This window comes from Cydia strobilella, chromosome 2 (assembly GCF_947568885.1).
Source record: "Cydia strobilella chromosome 2, ilCydStro3.1, whole genome shotgun sequence".
In the NCBI taxonomy this organism is placed as follows: Eukaryota; Metazoa; Arthropoda; class Insecta; order Lepidoptera; family Tortricidae; genus Cydia; species Cydia strobilella.
The window spans coordinates 19,770,963-19,794,433 of NC_086042.1; the positions used below are offsets into that span (position 1 = coordinate 19,770,963).

At 35.8% G+C, this 23,471-nt stretch overlaps 1 protein-coding gene across 1 annotated transcript; it reads right to left on the bottom strand.

Annotated features, from left to right (window-relative positions):
- Positions 1–7,072: 7,072 nt before the first annotated feature.
- Positions 7,073–21,869, bottom strand: LOC134753254 (ras-related protein Rab-11A). The gene is made up of 6 exons (XM_063689085.1): positions 21,575–21,869; positions 21,058–21,179; positions 14,974–15,206; positions 14,313–14,428; positions 12,310–12,444; positions 7,073–9,207 (listed from the first exon to the last, which is right to left on the bottom strand). The coding sequence occupies exons 1-5, from the start codon at positions 21,612–21,614 to the stop codon at positions 12,314–12,316; spliced, it is 642 nt and encodes a 213-aa protein (XP_063545155.1). The 5' UTR covers positions 21,615–21,869; the 3' UTR covers positions 7,073–9,207; positions 12,310–12,313.
- Between the last annotated feature and the right edge of the window lie 1,602 nt (positions 21,870–23,471).

Genomic DNA, 23,471 nt, shown 5'->3' on the forward strand with positions numbered 1-23,471 from the left:
ATACCAAATTTTGCTTTATTTAATGATTTTAAGACATTAACATTAAAGTCACAAGTTGAGTCGATGCAATTTCAAAACGCATCATTGACATTTCATACGTCAGATATGTCAACAAAATTTTTACTTAAAAACTTCTCACGTAAAAATACAGAATTTCCAGTTTTTTGTTATAATATCGTAAAAAAATTAGTGATTCCAGTGATGAAGATGATCTAATGCCTGTGGATGTTGCACTTTCCTCGCTATAGTGAGGTGAAAAGTTATGTGTTACACACTGGTGCAAATGTATTTTACTTCTCGTGTGTTGAAACACTCGCTACGCTGAGGATTCTATTTTAGAACCACTCGCTTCGCTCGTGGATCAACTATAGAATCCTTTCGCTTGCTCGTGTTTCAATTCCACACTCGTGGGTAAAATACAACTTTGCACCCTTGTATAACAAATAACTATTCTATCAGAATTTCAGTTGGATTTTCAGATAAGAAGAACAATAGGTATTGCACTTGAAGCATAAGGACCCTGTAGGTAATGTAATGGAAAGCCACATACGGTAAGTTTTAACTACGTACCGTTTAGCCACGAATTTCTAAGTAGCTAAGTATCCTTTACCCAAGACGTTGACCTTCCGCCGGCCAGTCTTCAGGTTCTCATATGTCAGCAACATCCAAGGATGGCGGCGGCGGCGGCCCAAGGACCATGACGGCCTATTTACGACTTGCAACGGGTTCTTAGCTCTGAAAAGGTTTTTTTGGCCTTTGTTTTTAGGGTTCCGTACCCAATGGGTAAAAACGGAACCCTATTACTAAGACTTCGCTGTCTGTCTGTCACCAGGCTGTATCTCATGAACCGTGATAGCTAGACAGTTGAAATTTTCACAGATGATGTATTTCGGTTGCCGCTATAACAGCAAATACTAAAAACAGAATAAAATAAATATTTAAGTGGGGCTCCCATTCAACAAACGTGATTTTTTTGCCGTTTTTTGCGTAATGGTATGGAACCCTTCGTGCGCTAGTCAGACTTGGCCGGTTTTTGTTTTAGTGGATCTAGTTAAAATTTATTTAGATAGAAGCGTGAAGTAATATTATACCGCGCGTGAAGTTACTCATACTCACTAGGTAGAGGCTAGAGGCCTTATAACAGGGCCATAATTATAGGCCACGAACTAGACGCGATTGGTTCTGAAAAGTAAATTACGAGTATCTAAACAAAAAAAATTGTGCTTCATATTGGTGGCTTCTGTTCATAAGTTTTTAATAAAATCACGAGGCCCCTTGATAGTGTTTACATGACAAGAGTTGCCAATCTTTCAAAACAAAAAACCTGGACTTAATTCAGTAACTATGGTCTAGATATATTTTTCATTTAACCTTTTCGACGCCGTGTTTCACAAAAGCTGTCATCTAGGCCGGTCAGCACAGTTCAAAATGTATGAGAAATCTACATTAATTCTCACATTAGAGATTTTTTGAGATGTGATTACCTATGTTACAAATAATATATTTTGAAAAAAATCTCCACAAAATATGTATTTTTTTTTATAAATCCAAATTATTACTAAAATAGAAAAAAAAACCAAAACATCAATCCCCACTTTCTAATATGCTGTTCTCAAGCATATACTCATTAAGTATTTATATTTTCTTCCAGCTTGACACAGAAACCTGCCCCCAATAACTTTCTTTATTAAAAAATTTTTTTACATAAAAATTAACAACTAATGTGTACATAAAAATTACATGTTAATTAAGCTCTTTATATTTACTATATTCTACAAAAAAATCTCTAACGTAAATGAATCCGTTTAATTACTATTAACCATTTTTGTTTCGATTTTTTTTTGTTGCTTATAGAAAATGGACACTCGACTTTTGTTTCACCTTCATAAATATCTTACTCATGTTAGTGTAATAACAAAAAAAATCTCACGTATATGTAATATTGTATGGAATACAACCATAATTATTACGACGTCCAAGCTATTTAAATTACCCACGCAGACACTAACTGACGGGTACTGATTCACTGTAGAGAACGTTTGATCGACTTCCATATCTCCGTCTCACTTCAATGTTCGCGGTAGACGATCGGTCCGCTTGAACTGCCGAGAGTTCGCGATGCGGTCGACCGTTAATTCTCCCATGACTAACTTACCCAGTTTCATCGGTACGCGTAACGATTGTTTACGCATGTTTAATTTTGATTGCGCGCTTACTTAACACACCTCAGGCAAAGCTCCGATAAAACGCGCAATGCATACATTGCGGCATATATCTCACGTATGTCAGCTATGAGGCTATGACATAGCAATGACAGACAGTGGCAGTTAGTGCCAAATTAGAATACAGACTTTTCTACCAACCATAAAGTTTAGTGCAGAGGGAATTTTAAACTCCTTAGTGAAAACCTCACGGTTTGTGCGAAATTGAGCGTTAAACTATGCTATGCTAATAAAGATGATGGTGTGATTTACGGAAATTAATAATAGATATAATTTATTTTATTGTATATTTGTATAAGTAATACATTCCCGTTTCATTTACACCCAATATTATATATTTTTCCCTAATCAAATTAAAAGAAACTAAACTGCATTCAAAGGTTTTAAATTTTTTTTTCAATTTTCCTTGAGTACTAAATATTCGATTTTATGGAAATTTTGTACGACAGACGAGTGTAAGACCTAATGTTTCTTGAAGAAATGTTATCATTGACATTAACTGTATCGACTAGTAGAATAAAATAGGGAGTGTTTATTATTTGGAATTTTTAGTCGGTTCGATTCCCAGGCGAGACAAGCGAATTTCAAAAAACCTTTGAATGCAGTATTGTTTCTTTTTAAAAATAAAATAAGCTAACTTAAGGTTTTAAGGCACTTTCCCTTCAGGGCCCATAAAAAAATTCCACACTGTATATTCAGAGCACGTCTTATTCTCAACTGTTAGACCTGAGACTAATATAACTTGATCCCAAGTTTCCTTACAATTATACGTAATCGAGGGCCAGGTTCATACTGGTTTCATGTCGCGATGCGCTCGCTGACAAATACCAAGCGGTAAGAATTGCTGACATTTGCGTCTTTTCACTCTCACAGCTCCCGCTACTAAAAGCATCGGATGACAGGATCGTTGAAAAGGGACAAACATATCGTTTGACGTTACGTTACTCTTCTCGTGAATTGTCAAAATTTAAAATTCGAAATTAGCTTTATAATTTGTCCGGGCGGCTATTCGAAGTATAACTAAGTGGACGGTCCTTACTAACCAGTAAGATTCAGATCAAGCATAATAGATAGTTGTAAGACTTCAAAGGTCTATTTATATCTGACACAGCATCCAGCATGGGCGTAGCCACGGTGGGGCAAGGTGGGGCAGTTGCCCCACCCTGATCTCTGACCGCTTCTGGTCTGACCAGAAAATTAAATATTAATTTAGGTAATTTAAAAATTACTCCGCGAATCGAGCGCGCATGCACAGAGATCGTGTCTTTTATAGTTTATAGTTTTTTGTCTATTAGAGTTATTTGCGATTTCCGGACAAAGTTAAGGCCAGTCCAGACGGGAGCAATTTTTCGCCAATCTGATTAAATTGTCTGATGAAATCAGGTGGTGCGGACGCAAACGCCAATATGGCTCGCTGATTTCGACCACCGATTATGACCGATATTACTGAAAAAGTTGAGGTGCATACACAAGAATACCAATTTATGACGCTAGTATTCGCGTTTGGGGGCATTTGTTCAATTTAGAACGCTCAAATATTTAAAAAATAAAAAATATTTAAACGATTAAAAAATGCCCCCCAAATACTAGCGTCACAAATTGGTTTTCCTGCGTCCGCACACCATTTTATCGGTAATATCGGTCATAATCGGCAAGCCAAATTGGCGTTTGCAAGGCCTGATTTGACCGGACAATTTAATCAGATTAGGGAAAAATTGTCTCCGTCTAGACAGGCCTGAAGTTAGATTATTTGCAGGCTTTTTTTCTTCCTTGTTAGTACCTATTAATTATTAAATCTACCCTAGTCTTGTGCTATTCTCACAACTACAAGATAGTAAGGAAAAAAAATGTTTCTGTTACTACTGCACTCAACCCCTGGTTTACCAATAAAAATAAACCAGGGTTCGAAACAAAACAGCCTACGTACACTAAAACTAATAATTGAAAGTATCGACTCGAAAAAAAAATCTTTGAATCGTAATATGATTTGCCTTATGGGAATATAGTTCAGATCCGGAAACCGCTTTCAACTTTTAGTATGTTATTTAGTATTGGGTTTCCAAAATTGCCGGGAGACAGCGGCGCCGGCCATCTACTTCAGCGGAATGACTCCCGCCTCTTTGCGAATATTCCATATTGCTCCCAAACTGCATTGCACATACACATGTGGGGTATTAAATGAAAGCCAATTAAATATTCTATATTTAATTTCTACACTGTAGTAGTTTAAGAGCAATTTACAAAAGAAATGAAAATGACGTAAACAAAAAACGATTATTTGGGTTTTACAACCAAACCAAAAGTCGGACGTTGAAGCGATGTACTACAATATTAAAGATGATGTCTCAAGCCATACACAGATATCAAAAAATCAAAATCAGACCAAAAATGAAAAAAAATGTACCAAAATATTTATAAATATTTCATCATCATAACTCTTAAGAGCCTGGCTCTTGTCGGTGGAGTAACCGCCACTCCGTTCTTCCTTCTGCCGCTGTTTTGAGCTCCTGATACGTCACTACGTTGATTTTCTCTTTGGCTTGGTCCAAAAACGCACGTCTCGGTCTTCCTCTGCCTCTGCTTTTTTCTATTCTTCCTTCTATTATAGACTTTATGTAAGTATCGTGACGTATCAGGTGCCCCAACATGTTTCCCCTTCTGTTTTCAATCATTCTCAGCAGAGATCGCTTCTCACCTACCAAGTCCAACACTTCTGCATTCGTTTTCCTCTCCTTCCAGCTTATACCTTCCATTCTTCTCCATGTCCACATTTCAAAAGCGCTTAGTCTGTCTCTATCACGCTGGGTTAATGTCCACGTCTCGCTACCATATAACGCTATACTCCAGACGTAGGTCTTAAATAAATAAATATTTATTGTTATTTATTTATATATATTGTTTATTTGCCAGAACAACTGCATTAAAGTATAAAAAAATCTAAATTGGTCATTTTCAAGTTTTGGAGACCCAATACCATGCCCAACAACATACTAAAAGTTGATGGCGGTTTCCGGATCTGAACTATCTCTTCGACCGTTTCCCATAAGGCATAGTACTATTTATCCGCTCCTCTTTCCCCTAACATGTATTTAAATATGGATTAATGATTTTTTTATTTGCATTAATTATTTTTATGATTTTGACCCATGTTCTTTCACTGATATGCGTTAAAATTGTTAAATAACAAACGAAATCGTCAACGCCATCTATACGACAGTAGGCCAAAGCTAGTAGCGCCCTCTGAGCGAGAATCAAATTTTCTTGATTTTCGAGGCACGTTTTTTCCTTAGACTGTATCCATCTATTACGGAGTTATATCTATCTTTGCCCTAACCCTCACTCTCCTGTAGATCGAAAATATTCGAGGGGTTTAACCGTACCCTGTATGGTAACAGGGTACGGTTGAAACAGCCTCCCCTACTTCTGCCCCACCCCTTAAAAAATGCTGGCTACGCCCATGGCATCCAGTATTCTAAACGTTTTGTGAATAGATATAAAAATTTGACAGCTATCGTTTTTCATATAAAGACAGACACTTAATGCATTGAACTATTGAACCTTAACGCAATGCTATAAGCCATCAGGTATACTTTCCTATTATATACCTTGAGGCTAATTCGAACTTTGTTATTAAAGATGTCATTTTTTTAATTTGCGTGTGCGTTTTGCTCGTACTAGTTAAAATATGTTTTGGTGCGAGCGAGACGGTCGGGCGAATGATAACAAAATGATATATTATTGACATCTTAAATAAAGTTCGAATTGGCCTCTGTGAATGCCTGGAAATACCGCATACTTTTTAAATTTTTTATGCTGGAAATTGATTTAATTATCGAGAGAAAAATGAATATGTTATTCTTCCATAACTTGTACAGTTACTGGCAAAAAACTAGAAATGTCCATTAATTGTGCAGAACATTATTTGCTGTTTGTTTCCAAAATCTTGCTGCTATTCTACAAATATAGTAGTGACTCGGGAGATTTTTAAACATGATCGATACAACTACTTCATAACCACCATAGTAAACTTTTCTCTCGGTGTGGAAGTTCCTCGGTCATGAAAAACTTACAAAATAATAATTTGTTTCAATAAATCTATAATTTACATTATTGTCGAGAGATATTCTGACCGTGTAGTCGTATAAGCTTCATAACCCATTCTACGAAAAATATCTTATGTGGGAATTATTGTTTAAGTAGTATAAAAGATTTAAAAAAAAGTTTTATTTCTCAAAAACGGGAACTGATATCAAGTTGTTACTTTACAGACGGGAATTCAATATGATATAGAATTCACCCATGTAGAAAAAATTGAGTGCGCATTTAATGTAACTTAAACTTTATATTGACTCCACTAATCCAGGCGCCACGTCACTCGGGGGGTCAAAAAATTTGAAATTTTGTGTGACGTAATTCAAGGATGACGCGCCTTACCACGAATCACTTTTGACACTGTCAGTGACTCATGGTAAGGCTTGTAAGCATGGAGACTGTATAAAGGAGCCAAATCTCTATGTATGAAAAGTGTCCATCAAAAAACAGTAATTAGGCGGCGCCACCATACACAGAAATACTACCAAAAACAACTTACGTAATTTGGTCGGGTTATTTGTTGCCTTATATGGTTCATGTTATACTCATGTCCCAGAGCCTAACTAGCGCCACCGGAGAGATTAGGAACTATTATTTAAAGCTTAACGCGGTCACTTTTATAACAATTCTGCCTTAAGAGATTGCGATCCTTTCTATACCATCCATACTTGTAAGACTACTATTGGCTATTCTACGCCAATTTGTAGGAGATACAAAAACTCATCATTGAGATTTGTGAGGAATCAAACGCCAACAAATTTACATTATATTTTATTATCTTTGTCTTTAATAAAGTAATTACAGATAGGCACTAAAAAAATAACCATGCATATGTAAAGACCATAATACAATTATATATTTCTTAATACGAACACCACATATTCATGTATCGTAAATAATCCAAGCCACAATGGCAGAACGGTGTTTGGAGCCGTGGGGTATCGACGGGACGCCCTATCGGATCTGCAATGATTTGCAAGTTTAAACCTTATTTAACACTGCTTAAAGTTTATATTCCAATTTTATGTTTAGTGATCTTTTCATACATGACGGAACGGAGACTGGGTATGCGTTTAGGATATGCGCGAGTGAGGGTTATTTATTATGCGTTTGAATGTACCCAGTGAAGGTGTTCAGGTCTCCAAAGCACTCGGTAGTGCTTTAAAAGACTAACGGGACAAGCCTTGAAGGAGTGAGCAGTCTCAGCGGGCGGCTGAAATGCACCAGCGGCCTGCATATGGCGGTGGCCGCCGGCTGAGTATTGCACCGCCCGCGCGGCCCCGCGGCTCCGTATTGCAACTCCCTGTGATAGGTACCATACACCATACACGGACACACATTTGCTTGACGGCTACAGAGCAAAAATCACGTCAGTTAATATTAATTCTCTCGCTTGTACTTGGTGATGCGTCAAAAGTTTTGGTTGATTTCATTGACGTATTGTACAGATACTACAGATGACTATGTATTTTTGCATTTTATTCATAATATGAACATTATTTTACTTACAATTATTAAATTGTTTTTTATTTTATTTGAGATATAATAAACTGGGACTTTACAACAAGCTTGTATGTCATCGATCGAATGCTGTTTCCGTGCGTGTACGACCCGCCACTCGGTCTTTTCCAGAACAAGGGCAAAAATAATTAAAAGCTTCAATAAAAATGTACAAGACCAGCCATGTCCAAGGCACATAAATATCCGTAAACAGAAATGTCCCTTTAAAAAAGCTATTCGTTACTTACTCGACACTACCGCTAGTGTAATACGAAAACAATAAGACATTTTAAATATCAAGCTATTTATTTGTGTGCTATTTAACAGTTACTCTTTCAAAACATTAATTATAAATTTCGTTCACCCGAATTTATTGCTCTGTTATTAATTATAAAGGGAAATGTCAGTATATCTAGCATGACGCCAAGTAAATCTGGTTCAGATAACTATGCATTAATTAACTAAATAAATAGATATAACATGAACTATAAACTAAAGTCGAAAGAAAAACGTTGCTCCCTTAATAAAACATTAAATCCAATATTAAATCATTTGTTAAGAGCGCCAAATCATTCAGTGCGAACTGAAGCTCTCTAGTTCATAGTCTGTAACAATTATTTATATTTTAGTTCGGACACTAGATACTTAGATACCGATAAATCGACAATTATACAAGCTATCTACATGCGCCACTCTTTGCTGTTTAAGTTTGCTTCACATTTGTCGCTAAACGAAAGCTCTATTCTATGGCCACAATACAAGTCATTTTAGCAGAGTATTGAACACACGCACGCTGTGCATTGAGCACCATACCAATGTTCAACTGGTCAATATGCGACTAGAATTACTTCTATTGTGATATGGCTTCACGAAAGGAGAAAAATAGGCCACTTCTCAAAAAATATCTTTTTACTGGACACGACAAAGTTAGAATAATATAAATTATACGATTACTATTATTACGTCAAAATTTAATTAGAATATCTACATAAATTGATGTCATGGCCACATGTCGCTGCCACCTTAAATCAAAAAGAGATTTTTATAAATATCACTTTTGGTGTTTAAATCACAATCCTAGTTGATTTGTGACAGTTAGACATGATCGACGAAATAAGGGCGGGCGTCAGATTGACAATCAAGAAAATGGTACATTTTGTCAGATGACATGACTAATAAATACAGGTTTATTCAGACGTAAGGCTGGTCAACAATGAAATATTACGAAGGGTCCTATTTTCCTCTGCTAAGGCCGTGAAGACAGCCGTGCCGAAGTGTTGTGATGATGGACGAGTGGGCGACTGTGAGACCACTGTCTGGGAATGATTCGTAATGGTTGCGTTCAGTGTTTCCAACTGTTTTCTCTCCGGCTTTTCTATATTGACTGGACATTCTGTAACGAAGCAAAAAATATTTTTTTTATACGGAAAGCATACAGTTAGTGCAGTTAGTAGACGCGATAGTCGAAAACATAATATTGGTAAATTTTGCAATTGTTGTTGTTGTTGTCCTATGGCACCCCAGAGGTGCAAAGGGCCTTCACAAGCTCGCGCCACCAGAGGCATCTTCAGCAACCCTTCTGGCCTCGCTCCAGCTCAACCCATTATCACCAATTTTGCAATTGGTGATAATAAATTTATTTTTCAAATAGATTAAAAAACAACGTCAAATGGATTTTGCTGAGTAAAAACAAATATTGAAATTGTGATACATGTATCACCGTAACAAAAACGGTTTCTACAGTTTCTATTATGTTTTCAAAATTTATCATAAACCAATCATCGTACCCAGTACATGTGATGATGATGAGGACACCGAGTGATGCTTGGCTATTGATGGCAGCTCTATGAGTTTGCCCCTTATTTCGCGTGTCAAATTTTAAAAGGTGCCATGCGTTAAACACCGCCGTGTAGTGTTCGCGTTCTGAGCGCTCTGACACATCTGTCAGATATTAGAAAATACCTCAGTGCGCCTTTAGGTCGGTTGCGTTAAACCGTCTGTCTTTGTTAAAGCGTTTTCTAAATTTTATTGTATGGAAAGTTCCACAGTTCACTGCTGAGTGACATTGATTAGTCCGTTAAATGTGCTCGGTGCAACTGGGCCTTTTTTAATAGTACAAAAATAAAGTTCAAAAAAGTACTTTCTTATTTATAAATTGCTCCAGTCACGTCATAGTAAAAGTGGACACGATTGTTTGTGCTATTCAGAGATGGGCATTAATCGATTAATCTTTTAGTCAACTAATCAATCGATTAAAAATATCAATCGTCATTTTTTAATCGCGATTAATTTAGTTGCGATTAAATTAGTTGTGAGAATGTTCGTCTAACAACTAAATTAGTTTTAGTTTCAATCGACTAAATTTTACAATTAAATCTATATTTAAACTACGTAGTCGCCCGTTTTTGCATTTTTTTTCTTGCAATATGTAACTACAAGTACGTATGTATGTAACATACGGAGGTACTCGTATGTTGTAACTATGTTAGTTTGGGTAGAATTTTGCGACTTATTTTGAAGCAGATATCTTCATCCGATTGAGCTAAAATTATGTATACACATTTAATTTGAAATGCTTGAATGACAATGCAAATAATGCCATAATATTATTATAACGATATATTGGTAATAACGACAAATAGCGAAAAACTGCATTGTTTAAAAATCGCAAACAATAAAGTAGGTTGGTGCATTATTAATACTTTGAATTATACGATACTGAGTAAATCTTAGACATAGAAACTATCAATATTTTGCTGTCTCTGACAATAGTAAAACTCTTTTTAGTGTCACGCGGTGACAAAACAACCTCATATAGTTTAACTAAATACATGTCATGGTTGCTTTTATATTTAATATACAAAGTTTGATTTATATAATTGTGTTTTTTTAAGTGTTATTTTACTAATGCACAAAGTACCCAGTTCTTATTTACCCTTAGATAAGAGAAATTTAATCCAATTTCAGAGAGATGCACTACTTTAGTAGCAAAATAATAGTGAGAACAGATCTCACTCCTTAGAAACGGTCAAAATATCGTAAGTAATACATGACTATTTTATTTTTAAACATCCGTTAAGATGTCCTAATCAGTCTGTCAACATAGCCATACCGAGGTATTCTATTGAATTTGCTTCTAACATTAGTCGCGAGAAAATAGTCTAACTAATTAGTCGATTACAAAATTTAGTTGTCCGAAATCAATCGGCAACTGATTTAGTTGCAACTAAATTAGTTGCACTCTATACAACTAAGATTGATCAATCGTCGTTTTCAATCGTCAGTCGCAATTAATTCTTCTAATCTTAACCTTTTGAACGCCAAGCATTGACGTAACTCGACGTGACACCGCAATGAAGCAAAATAAAACCTTAGAGAACAATAGTGATTACAAAACAGGATATCGATATTTTCACTGATTTCGTTTTTGACATACTTAGATTAGAAGAACCACTACACAGGTGTTTTACAATATAATATTAGATAATTCTGGCTTTTAGCTCTACTAAAAACCTTTAAATAACGTATTTAAATATCAAAATGTACTTGTAACTTCCACTCAAATCTCTCAATAATGCCACATCACTACTTGGTGGTGACGTCAGGCATCGGACGTGAAGTGCCGTCATGGGCGCACGGAACACTGATAAGCGCGCGTTACTCAGAGATGTGCAAACCCGTTGTCGATTATTATTATCTACTAATTAGCAAACTGCAGTATCGTTACAATAAAATAAATGCATAAGGGGTTACATTATCACAAAAGGTCAGTACCGTCTTTCAAACCAAGTTGTTTAAATTAAGCACGAAAACAAGTACCGTAACAGCACAAATAGCAGAGTTATTTTAGCAAAAACAACTATTACAAAATGTATGGGATTAAGCCATATCTATTATTGATGGCGCTAGCGTGTTTGTCGGAACTGCGCGAAACGATTTCTATTAGGAGATTGTTACTTTCATGTAATAATATTATTCCTCCATGACTCGGTCACATCACTAGGCGACGTCAAGTGCCGTTTTTGGCGTGGCTAGCTATGCTATTTACTGGGTAAGTCGTATTATAACATAATGTTGTTTTTTTTTAACCTTCTATTCATAGTTGAATTGTAATAAAGTTATACAATAAAGTAGAAGGGCAAAATAAAATAATGCAAATACAAACAAAGAAATATAGTTATTTATTAAAGAGTCTTTGATAAATTAAGTTTGGACGGCAAATGACGTCGGCGGCGTGAGTGGCACAAAATGTCGACGACGTGATTTACCGTCTTTGGCGGTCAAAAGGTTAATCGTTAATCGATTACATTTTTCCCATCTCTGGTGCTATTGAGGGTCCTGACGCCAACGTCAGAGTAACGTTCAACAATTCATACAACACACATTCACACACACATCATTCATTCACATTCATTCGTTTAACAATTCATAAGTTATGTATTGACCCTTATATGGAGGTAAGGTAGGGTAAGGTAAGGGGCTATCATGCACGGACCTGTCTACTGGCAGCACTGGCGGCGCACGCTGTCGGAGGCGGTGTGCTCGGCGGGCTCCACGTCCGCGCGGATCACCGCGCCGTCGCCCTCGGGCGGGTCCCGCATCTGCTTCTGCGATACGATCCTGTAGATCTCTGAAAATTGAAGGACATAATATGTTAAGACGCATCCACTTGTTGCGATATACGTTGGGCCGCTTTCTCTCTTTGCAATGTGGTCTGTGTGCGATGGGAATTTTATAACCACGATTTTCATAATTTTTTATGATTCCGAAATATCAAAATTACGATTTTTAAAAACACGACGGAATAAAATCACGAATGTGCTATTTCCGAAAACTTAAAATCCGATTGTCATTTGACCGAAAGCTTAAAGTTCCAATTTTACACTTTTCAGAAAATATTTTTTTCCGAATTCTTAAATTCCGAAAAATCATTGTCCGATCGGAAATAACATAATTCGGTATTCAGAAATTCGGTCTTTTGTAAGGTCGGAAAAATGAAATTCGTGATATTCAAATAAAGACTCACGTTTTAGTAATTCGGTATTCAGAAATTCGGTTTTTTGTATGGTCGGAAAAATGAAATCCGTGATATTCAAATGAAGACTCACGTTTTAGTAATTATTACGGGTGCCTGTCGTGCCGCATCATGTTAAATTCGGCAGAAAACATTTTTGGTATAAAAATTCGGCATAAATAAATTAGGCAGAACTGCGACGTCTGCGACCCTGCGAACCCGAACTGTTGCCAGAAGTGGGTTAGGTTAGGTTAGAACTGCGACCCCCAACAAAACGAACTGTTGCCAGAAGTGGGTTAGGTTGGGTTAGAACTGCGACCCCCAAGAAAACGAACTGTTGCCAGAAAAGTGGGTTAGGTTAGGTTAGAACTGCGACCCCCAAGAAAACGAACTGTTGCCAGAAAAGTGGATTAGGTTAGGTTAAAACTGCGACCCTCAAGAAACGAACTTTAACAATATATTCGGAATATCGTTATGCGGAAATTTTAAAATTGGGATTTATAAAATAGGAATCACGTCAATTCGGAACCAGGGCAATTCAGAATTTATGATTTTGAAAATCGTAAATGTTAAATTCGGCGTTTGTCGCTGTCGGAATTGTTTTAATCGGAATTATGTGGTTCGGAATTTAAAACTTCGGAATAATGGCAATCCGGAATTCGTGATTTCAAAAATCGTAATTGTGAAATTCGGTATTTGTCACCATCGGAATTGTTATAATCGGAATTATGTGGTTCGGAATTTACAAAATTCGGCTTTTTGGGTTTTCGGAAATATAAATCTTCGTGATTTTCATCATTCGTAATTACGACAGTCGGAATTTTGATGGGTCGAGCATTTAAAAATCGGAATGATAAAATTCGACATTCAAAAATTCGGAATAAAAGTTTTTGGAATTATGTAGTGTACCCGTGTGCGATAATGCGTCTGTAATTCACGCAAATACGTATGTATGGGATGACGGATGACCCACATCCATGCTAGCAATCAGTAGGATAAATCGATATCGCATTGAGGCCGCACCATTGTGGAGCGGCCATACGGTTATGGTCCCTAGTTCGTATTCGTAGATAGGAGCTTGATCGCGTTATAAAAACATTTAGTAGAGTAACTTAATTTCAGGTCAGTGATTACCAAAACTAAGATTAGATTCATTTAGACATTTTAGACTTTCAATCGGGTAAGTCAACAAAATTTTATTAATCAATCAATCAATCAATATATTTTATTTCAGACTAATGTCCATAGTGTTAGTGTAAATAGGTACCCAATCCATTACACTGTCTAATTGAAAATGATTCCGGTTCATATTCTTCACGTGAATTCAAACATTCATATATCGCACAAGCACAAATGCTCTACTAATCTTGAATGATTAGTATTTTTAAGCATTTAAATACTGAAATCTAAATACTGTCTAAAGCCTTATTGTAGACAAAGCTAAGATCAATGAACTTTTGCTGTAGGTATCTTTTGAAACTTACCAGTTAATATATTCTGGAATGCAGGTTCTACATTAGTAGAATCCAGAGCGGAAGTTTCAATAAAACTAAGTCCGTTCTTTTCCGCAAATGCCTTTGCCTCTTCTGTTGGGATGGATCTGAAATATTTTTTTTTGTTTCTTCAATTAAAATTATTTTTAAGATGACACCCATTTATTGATTATTTTAATGTTAAAGTATGCAATATTGAATCAATTGATTTGGAACATAGTCATTTTTTGTCCATTCCATGGTTTACTTAGTGTGGGTGAGTACTGAATGTATGTAGTTGGGTGTGGTGATTTAACAAATTTTGCAAGAAGGATAATGTACCCTTGGAGGGACCAGTATCAGATTTGCTGTTTAAAATGTTGAGAAATTTTAAAAACTTGTTAGTGGTATGTAGTGGCATAGCCAGGATGACCATGTTGATTAGCCAAGTGGCAATCGTTTATACAAAACTCTAATCGAGACAACGGTTGGGAGTGATCTCGTGACTTTTCTTTAACATCTTTCATTCTGAATCAGGAGATACATTCTTACTTTTTCGTTGTTGTTTGTCGATAATCTATTGCCTTCTTGGCTATGGCCCGAACGCAGCGCACCAGCAGCGTCGCGGTACGCACAAGCATTCGTAGAAAGTGGTAGTGTTATTAGTAATCACCTAAGATGCCTGAGATCGCTCTTGTTGCCGACGAGCATGATCAGGATGTTCTGGTCGGCGTGGTCGCGCAGCTCGCGCAGCCATCTCTCCACGTTCTCGTAGGACAGGTGCTTGGCGATGTCGTACACCAGTAGAGCGCCCACCGCGCCGCGGTAGTACGCGGACGTGATCGCGCGGTATCGCTCCTGCCCGGCCGTGTCCCATATCTGGGCCTTTATGGTTTTGCCATCCACCTGAGAACAATTATTAAACGTGCCTTTGAATCAACTGTTTACAGTGCTTGTGTAAAAATGCATACCGTTTTATTAGGCAGGCGTCCGGTTTTTTATCCCATAGTTCAGTACTTAGGCCATTGCTTTCCAAGATTCCACCCAATAACCTAGTCAATTTTAGATTCCATCAACTCAATAGTCCTTACACCCTGGCGCGTGCTGCCTCTGCGTGCGTCCCATGAGACGGGCAAGGGCAGCATCCGTTCCGTGTACCCCTTACATTTCATTAAATTGTCAAAAGGACCTCTACGTGTTGGCTTCGACCTCCCAAAGGTCCGGAACACCATTGTTCCGTGATGGGAAAGATTGACTATTTCAATGAAGGATCAGGGGTATAGAAACACAACTAGTCATAAACAATAACTTATTATCATATAATTAATGCCATAGCCAACTAGTCCAAAAATTACTAGTTAATGCTAGTTAAAGCGAATATAATATAATATGCAAGATTAAACAAACTATGTAATTTCCTGCAACTCAAACCATAAAGTCAATACAAATATCAATCAAAAAATCTGTTTTACAAGAGTTAATACTGTCTAAACTGTCTTATGGTGATTTAATGTATAAACAGTTAGACATATGCACACAGGTATTTTAAACAGTTTTTGATAAGAAATGAATGGTGTGACAGGTTTTTTAAAATACACAAATATTTGATAATAACATGACAAAGTTTTTTGTTATTTGTATTTTACTAAAGTAAGAACTGATGGTAAATTAATATCTATAGGTATGTCACACACATATTCGTGGTATTGACAAATGTTTAGAAGTAGTTACAATATGATGTGCTAGAATCATTGGCCCCTCAATGTGAGATTAAAGGGGCAAACTTTATTTGGCTATCAGAATGTTGAGTTGTTTTATTTTATATGGCTGTTTTTGTATCCAAATGTATAAATTATATCTAACAATAAGGATGCAGGTGGTATTAAAGAATGTAGGTATTATTTGACCTTTCGAAAATATTTCCTTTGTCCATTTACTCAACATTTTTGTTGGCAGGGAAACATTAACTACAATAAAATTGTTTGGTAGAATAAAAAAGTGGCACCAAATGTACCACTGTACTGTGTATAAAGAAGCACTGCTAAATATATTATGAAGCTGCATATGTTTTATGTTATATGTAATTATTAGAGGGCGGAGTACCGGTGGCAAATTTCACACTAAATGTATGGAGTCGCCTAAGTATTCTTATGATTAAATAAATAACGAATAAATGATTAATTTTGCATAATAATTTTTAGGAACTTATAGAAATTATCCTACGAGCATACAAATATAATGTAATATGTTGTTAATATCTATAATACATAATAATATGTTTTCTTATCAAAACATTATCATTAGGTACTAAATACTAGACTAAGAAGTTATACCTGCCAAACGATATATTATTTTCAAGACCAAGTCACCATTCATTGATATAATATTTTTTACCATATGCAACTTTTGATGTTTTGATAAGAAAACATATTATTATGTATTATAGATATTAACAACATATTACATTATATTTGTATGCTCGTAAGATAATTTCTATAAGTTCCTAAAAATTATTATGCAAAATTAATCATTTATTCGTTATTTATTTAATCATAAGAATACTTAGGCGACTCCATACATTTAGTGTGAAACTTGCCACCGGTACTCCGCCCTCTAGTAATTATCTACCTACTATTAAATTACTTATTAGTAATTAGTATTGAAATTTCATATATTTTATACAATTCATATTTTAAAATGAACCAGAAAAACATGGGAAACTGACTGCAGGAATGAAAATGAACACTTATGTTGTTTGTTGGCGACAACTCAAAAATGATAATACCACTACAGATATTTTTTTATTTACTTTGGTTATTCTAAACAATGATGTAAATAGTGTCAGTGCCAACACCAGTACATGGGTAGCTATTTTACTTACTCATTTTCTAAGCATTGTGGGAAACTACTTTGGTATAGTCTGATTTTATTAGAAATGTGATTGAAACACAAACTTAATTAGAACTCTTAACGAAACTCTGGGACCGTGATGCCTACGCGCTCACAAACGAATTCGGCAGCTGTCTAAAAAAAATATATATTTAAACTATTACATGTGATTAAGTCCCGTTTTAGTTAATAAATATCTGGGAGGCCGAGCTTTGCTTGGAAAACATATAAATAACGCGCATTTTCCCAGATATAAGACCTAGCTAGATTGATTTTTCGCCCCCCAAAACCCCCATATTGCAAATTTCATCAAAATTGTTAGAGCCGTTTCCAAGATCCCCGAAATATACCTAGTCGGCTCATAAGTTCTGTCACTGGCCTTTAAAATTTAAATTTGGAACTCCTAAAACAAAAACCGTTCTGCATTTGAATTTCGAATCTTTATTAAATATTTGAGTAGTATAATTTTGCAATTTTCTGTTTTCTTCAACATGGAGTGGACGCTTAAAGATAGCCGTACCGCAATAATTGCACTATATCGTTGTGGTCACTCGCCGACTAAAATTTTTAAGCTACTTGAAAATTTAAAATTCTCTCTAAGATTTGTGTATCGTACCATAGAAAGATACAGTGAGGTCTCTAGTTTAAATGACAAGAAAAGAAGCGGTCGTCCGCGTACAGCTAGGACTCCAGCGGTTGTACAAGCAATTAGGGCACGCATTGCCAGAAATCCCGCTAGGAAACAAAAAGTTATGGCCCTCCAGATGAGTTTGAGCAAAAACACGGTGAAAAGAGTGCTTAATCAAGACCTGAGACTTTGTGCTTATAAACGAAAAACTGGCCATCTTCTCAATGGTCGGCTTAAAGCTTTAAGGCTTAAAAGATCTAAAGCTTTATTGAAGAAGTATGCTAAAAATAAGCACCGTTGTATACTGTTTTCGGACGAGAAAATTTTTGACATAGAAGAAAACTGTAATAAACAAAATGATAGAGTGTACGCTCGCAATAGTAAAGAAGCGTCTAATAGCATTCCCCGTATTCAAAGAGGTCATCACCCTTCATCTGTGATGGTTTGGCTGGGAGTTTCTTATGCGGGCGTCACTAGTATGCATTTTTGTGAGAAAGGAGTAAAAACTAGTGCCAAAGTGTACCAAGACACGGTGTTGACTAATATTGTGAAACCACTATCCCATACGATGTTTCTAAACCAGCATTGGGTTTTCCAGCAGGACTCTGCTCCAGCCCATAAGGCAAAGTCTACACAAGCCTGGCTCGCCTCCAATAAAATCGACTTTATACGGCATGAAGATTGGCCCTCCTCTAGCCCAGATCTTAATCCTTTAGACTATAAAATATGGCAGTATTTAGAGGAAAAGGTGTGCTCAAAACCTCATGCAAATCTAGACTCGCTGAAAAAATCTCTTGCTACGGCAGTGGCCAATATCGACATGAAAGTGGTGCGTGAATCCATTGACGACTGGCCACGAAGACTTCAAGCCTGTGTAGATAATTATGGCGGTCATTTTGAATAAATGTTATACATTTAGATTCTCTAGTTTATAAGCTTTCAAACGCTGTACAAATTATACGGAATAAACTTAAACTTTTGATTTTATTTGATACTATGTATATGACAGAACTTATGAGCCGACTAGGTATATAGAAGCAGTGCTTGTTTAAAGGTATAAGATAATGAGTAAAAATTGTGAAAATATAAATCAGTGTATTCCACACTTGATGGAAACACTATATTTCTAAATTGAGAATCAATGAGAACTTTTCTGTCACTTCTCACGGTCATGATCTGAAGTCTCACTGATAATAGCCAATAAGCACTTCTGTTAAGTACATACTCGTATTTAACACCATTAACATTACCAATTTAGTAGACATCACACCAAATTGAGGAACTATTTTTGAATTAAGAAATAATTAAATCCAGAATGTTTAGAAATAAGGACTGTAAATAATTATAAATTAATAATAAAGGCCTATTGAGAAAGTCCAGTTTATCTTAATCATTACTTAATAGAAAAATCAGCATTAAGTTTTAATAGTGGCAGATTGTACTACACTAAATAAAATAGATATCACAATTGACCCAAATACCTACTTATTAAATCATTGTCACTTACCTATGTATAAGGAGTGATGACAGTTACTTGTTAACTGTTGTAACTCAACTCATTATTCATATCATATCATACAAAATCAGAGCTAACTTTTCTATTATTAATACGGCAAATTTATCAAATTGTTTAATCAAGTCCCATAGAACACAAGCAAATAGGTGCTTTTTATTTTTTTTTACATTTTATGAAATGGCAAAAGGCCCATTTAGCTTTTGCATGACTCTGAACACAGGAATAAATATACCATAGAAGACGCAAATGCATCTACTTCGCGTGCCCAAACCCCGAGCAAGCGTCGAGGTTGACCATCGCTCTTTTACAGTCCACGCACGTCAGTTGTTGCAGCCGGACGTCCGTGACAACTTAAAAAATGCTTCGTTGCATGATAATTAACTGCAACAGCCCAAAAATTGCGAGCACTCACAGCTAAGAACATATTTCCTATCACAGATAAGTAATTTTAATATTATATTATGCATAAATTTTATATGAAAAAGTCGGTATGCTTGGTTTCAGTACAAATCGTGGTATTTGCGTCATCTAGCGTATATATTAAATCTGTGACTCTGAACGTGTTTACCTTCTTAAACAAATTCTACTGTTTAGAGTTTTTTTTGCTGTTGTTTGCCTATGGTTTGGTTTTTAGGGTTCCGTATCCAAAGGGTAAAAACGGGACCCTATTACTAAGAATCACTGTCCATCTGTCAGTCACCAGGCTGTATCTCATGAACCGTGATAGCTAGACAGTTGAAATTTTCACAAATGATGTATTTCTGTTGCCGCTATAACAACAAATACTAAAAAAGTACAGAACCCTCGGTGGGCGAGTCCGACTCGCACTTGTCCAGTTTTTTAAGTGTTTTTAAATGAACTGATATTGTACCATTGTTTATTTCAAATATATTACATGAATAAGTTACACAGGGAAAATATTGTATAATTGTAACATTATTATAAATTATCAGGAAAATTTAATAATATCCTTACACAACATACTGTTATATATCTTAATATTTGTACATACATCTACATACACATCTCTAGTTTAGTTTCTATGCAATTCGAAAACAAAGAAAATAATTGGTACAGTACTAATCACAACAATTTTATTTTAGTTGTGGTCCAACGCTATTATTATAAGAGTAATACATTGTTTGAAACACTGGAATGTATAGAAACAAGCTATCAAATTTAATATTTGTCAGTTTAAGGTCAGAGAGCTGCATGTTAATTTTATTCATATTATTATGTACCTATTTTGATCAAAATCCTTCATCTAACCCAGATTAATATGGCAAAAACCAATGTAGGTAATTACAGTTTTAGTGAAAATAAACAAAGAATATTGGCATATTTACACAACAATATTAAGAAAATAAAATGTTTAAACTTATTTATATTATTTATATTTTTAATGTAACTTAATTGAATTTAATTGAATTGATGTATAATTTTAATCTAATTTAATTGAATTGAAGTTAATTTATTTATAATTTTAATGTAATTTATTTATTTTACAATTTATGTACTCAACTAATATATTTTTAAGCACTGTAAACTAACTGAATATGGGGTGACAGGCCTGAAATAAAGATTTTCAATTTCAATTAACAATTTCTACCTAATCATGTACCTGTCACACAAAGGAATATTTTCACTCAACAACAATGGAGCTCCATGTTATCATAGAATTAGCATAATGGCCTTAGAAACTGATTCACAGCAAAACCACTCACCTCTATACTTCTTGTTGCGAATTCCACGCCTATTGTTGATTTGGACTCTAAATTAAATTCATTTCTAGTGAAACGAGAGAGAAGACTGGATTTGCCCACGCCCGAGTCTCCTATTAGGACCACTAGAACAAAAGCATACGATTAACTATTGTAGATTTTCGTATTTCAACCTAAATTGGTTTAGAACTACCATTATAGACCGTTCCGAAGGTGACTCACTTCAATAATTTACGTGAAATCGATTGTTGTCGCCCAAATCAGCTGATGATCTAAGCTTGCATACAAACGATAAAGTATAGTTCTACAAATTGAACATCTCTTCAAAGTTACTCCTCCAACTTTCAAGAAATATGTTAACACAAATAACAAAAAATACAAAGAGATTTGTTCTATCAGATGATAATTTCAGACGTAGTGATAGAACAATGGTTTCAAAGCAACTTCCAAAGACCTCTACTGTGTAAGGGCATATCCTATCAATATCACGTAAAATACTGCTTTATACTTGAAAACTTACCTTTGAACAAATAATCGTATTCGTCCTCTCTTGTGCCCATTTTGATTATCTAGAGCTCTATACGACGTCAAAATCGGTCAGTTATAAAACGTCAAGATGAAAGTAAACAAAAATAACTGGAGACACAAATATCACAGCTCCTCAAAACACTGCACAGCCTCCGAATTATCACTTTTATACAAGGATTAATTATATTCACACAGGTTTAAAATAATTATAAATCTAAATTGTCTCGGGGACAAAATGGCGGATTTACTTTACGCCCCCCCCTTACTCACGACTCACGACCAGTGACCAAAGGCGTTTCAGTGCAATGTCATGTCGACACCTTTATGAATTTTTACTCAGCAACCAATAAAAGCATAGTTTTGATTTTCATCTAGCGCTGTGATTGGTCACTAGAAACATTGACAATACATTTTTTTTTTCATTTCAGAGTTCGTTCAAATACGGTAATTTTATTGTTTTACCGTCGAATCGCATCAAACATTTTGATTTTGCATCAGTGTAAAAAAAATGCTTTAGACTGACCACGCTAACTGCATATTTCGGCAGTAAGAATCTCCTAGTGAGTATTATATTCTTTGAATTATGTAAAAATGCATATATAGTTGGTCAAGCGAGGGTCAAGCAAATATTGTCAGTAGAAAAAGGCGGGAAATTTAAAAAATGTAGGCACGAAGGGTTATCGTCCAATAGAATATTTTAATTTGGCGCCTTTTTTTACTGACAAGATTTGCTTGACCAACTATATATCCGTATATAGTTTGACAAGGGACTGTCTCATTTCGGGCGTAGACGGAGAGTCATACTGTCTTTGTCTTGCACTGGTGCTGGCGCCCCTCAGAATAATAACTATTTGGCATGAAAACTTAGTGTTGTCAAGTACTATTTGTAGTTTTTCCTCAGTCACCCGTTGACCACGAACGCTGTAAAGGGTTCGAAACGTCGGAATGTATTATAAATTCAATATACGCTACATAATCCGTTTTCATAGTTTTATTTCACAAGTACTATTAGTTATTCTGTGATGTTGTCAGACTCTATGGTTCACGATAAAAAAAAATAGCTATTTATAAAATATTCAATTTCAATAAAAATCCAAAAAATTCAGAGCAAAGTAAGTATCATTCAGAGTATCATTGTCAAATCATTGTGCGGTATTAAGGCCGTAACAAAACATCGCACCGCACCAAGGTCATTGTTCGACGCAATCATAAGTAAGAGCGAGAAAGAGATATCGCTTTCTCGTTCTTATTTATGGGTGCATCGCACAATGACCTTGGTGCGGTGCGATGGTGTGTTACGAATAGAGCGCACCCGCGATTTTTGACAGCTGTCAAATAGTGGTTTTAAGGGCTCCACCTATGGAAGGTAGAGGGTAAGGAAATGAATCTTCATGTATCAAAAAGTGACCGTAAAAACAGTAAATAGGCGGCGCCACCATAGACTGAAGTACCTAGACCATACACCTAGTATTTTATATAGATGAGCACCCGTGCAACCGTGAGGGACAGAACATACGCAATGCGACAAAATTAAAAACACGTTTTAACATTCCTGACAACATACCAGAAACAACCTACGTAATTTGGTGGGGTTATTTGCTGCCCCTCCCCCATTTCATCTCTACATTATTATACCTCTATGGTTCATGTCATAGATTCTCCTATATATTATAATACTCTTTGGTCTCAGAGCCTACCTAGCGCCACCGGAGAAATTAGGAACTATTATTTAAAGCTGAAAGCGGTCACTTTTGCAACAATGAGGGCTATCGTTTTTTTGCTCACCAGTTGGCGCCTCTGTTGATGGTGGTCCAAAAGACTAAAGAAAAGCTGTCAGTCATTGAAGTGACATTTGACATTTCGAACTATGGAAGAGACCACCATCTACA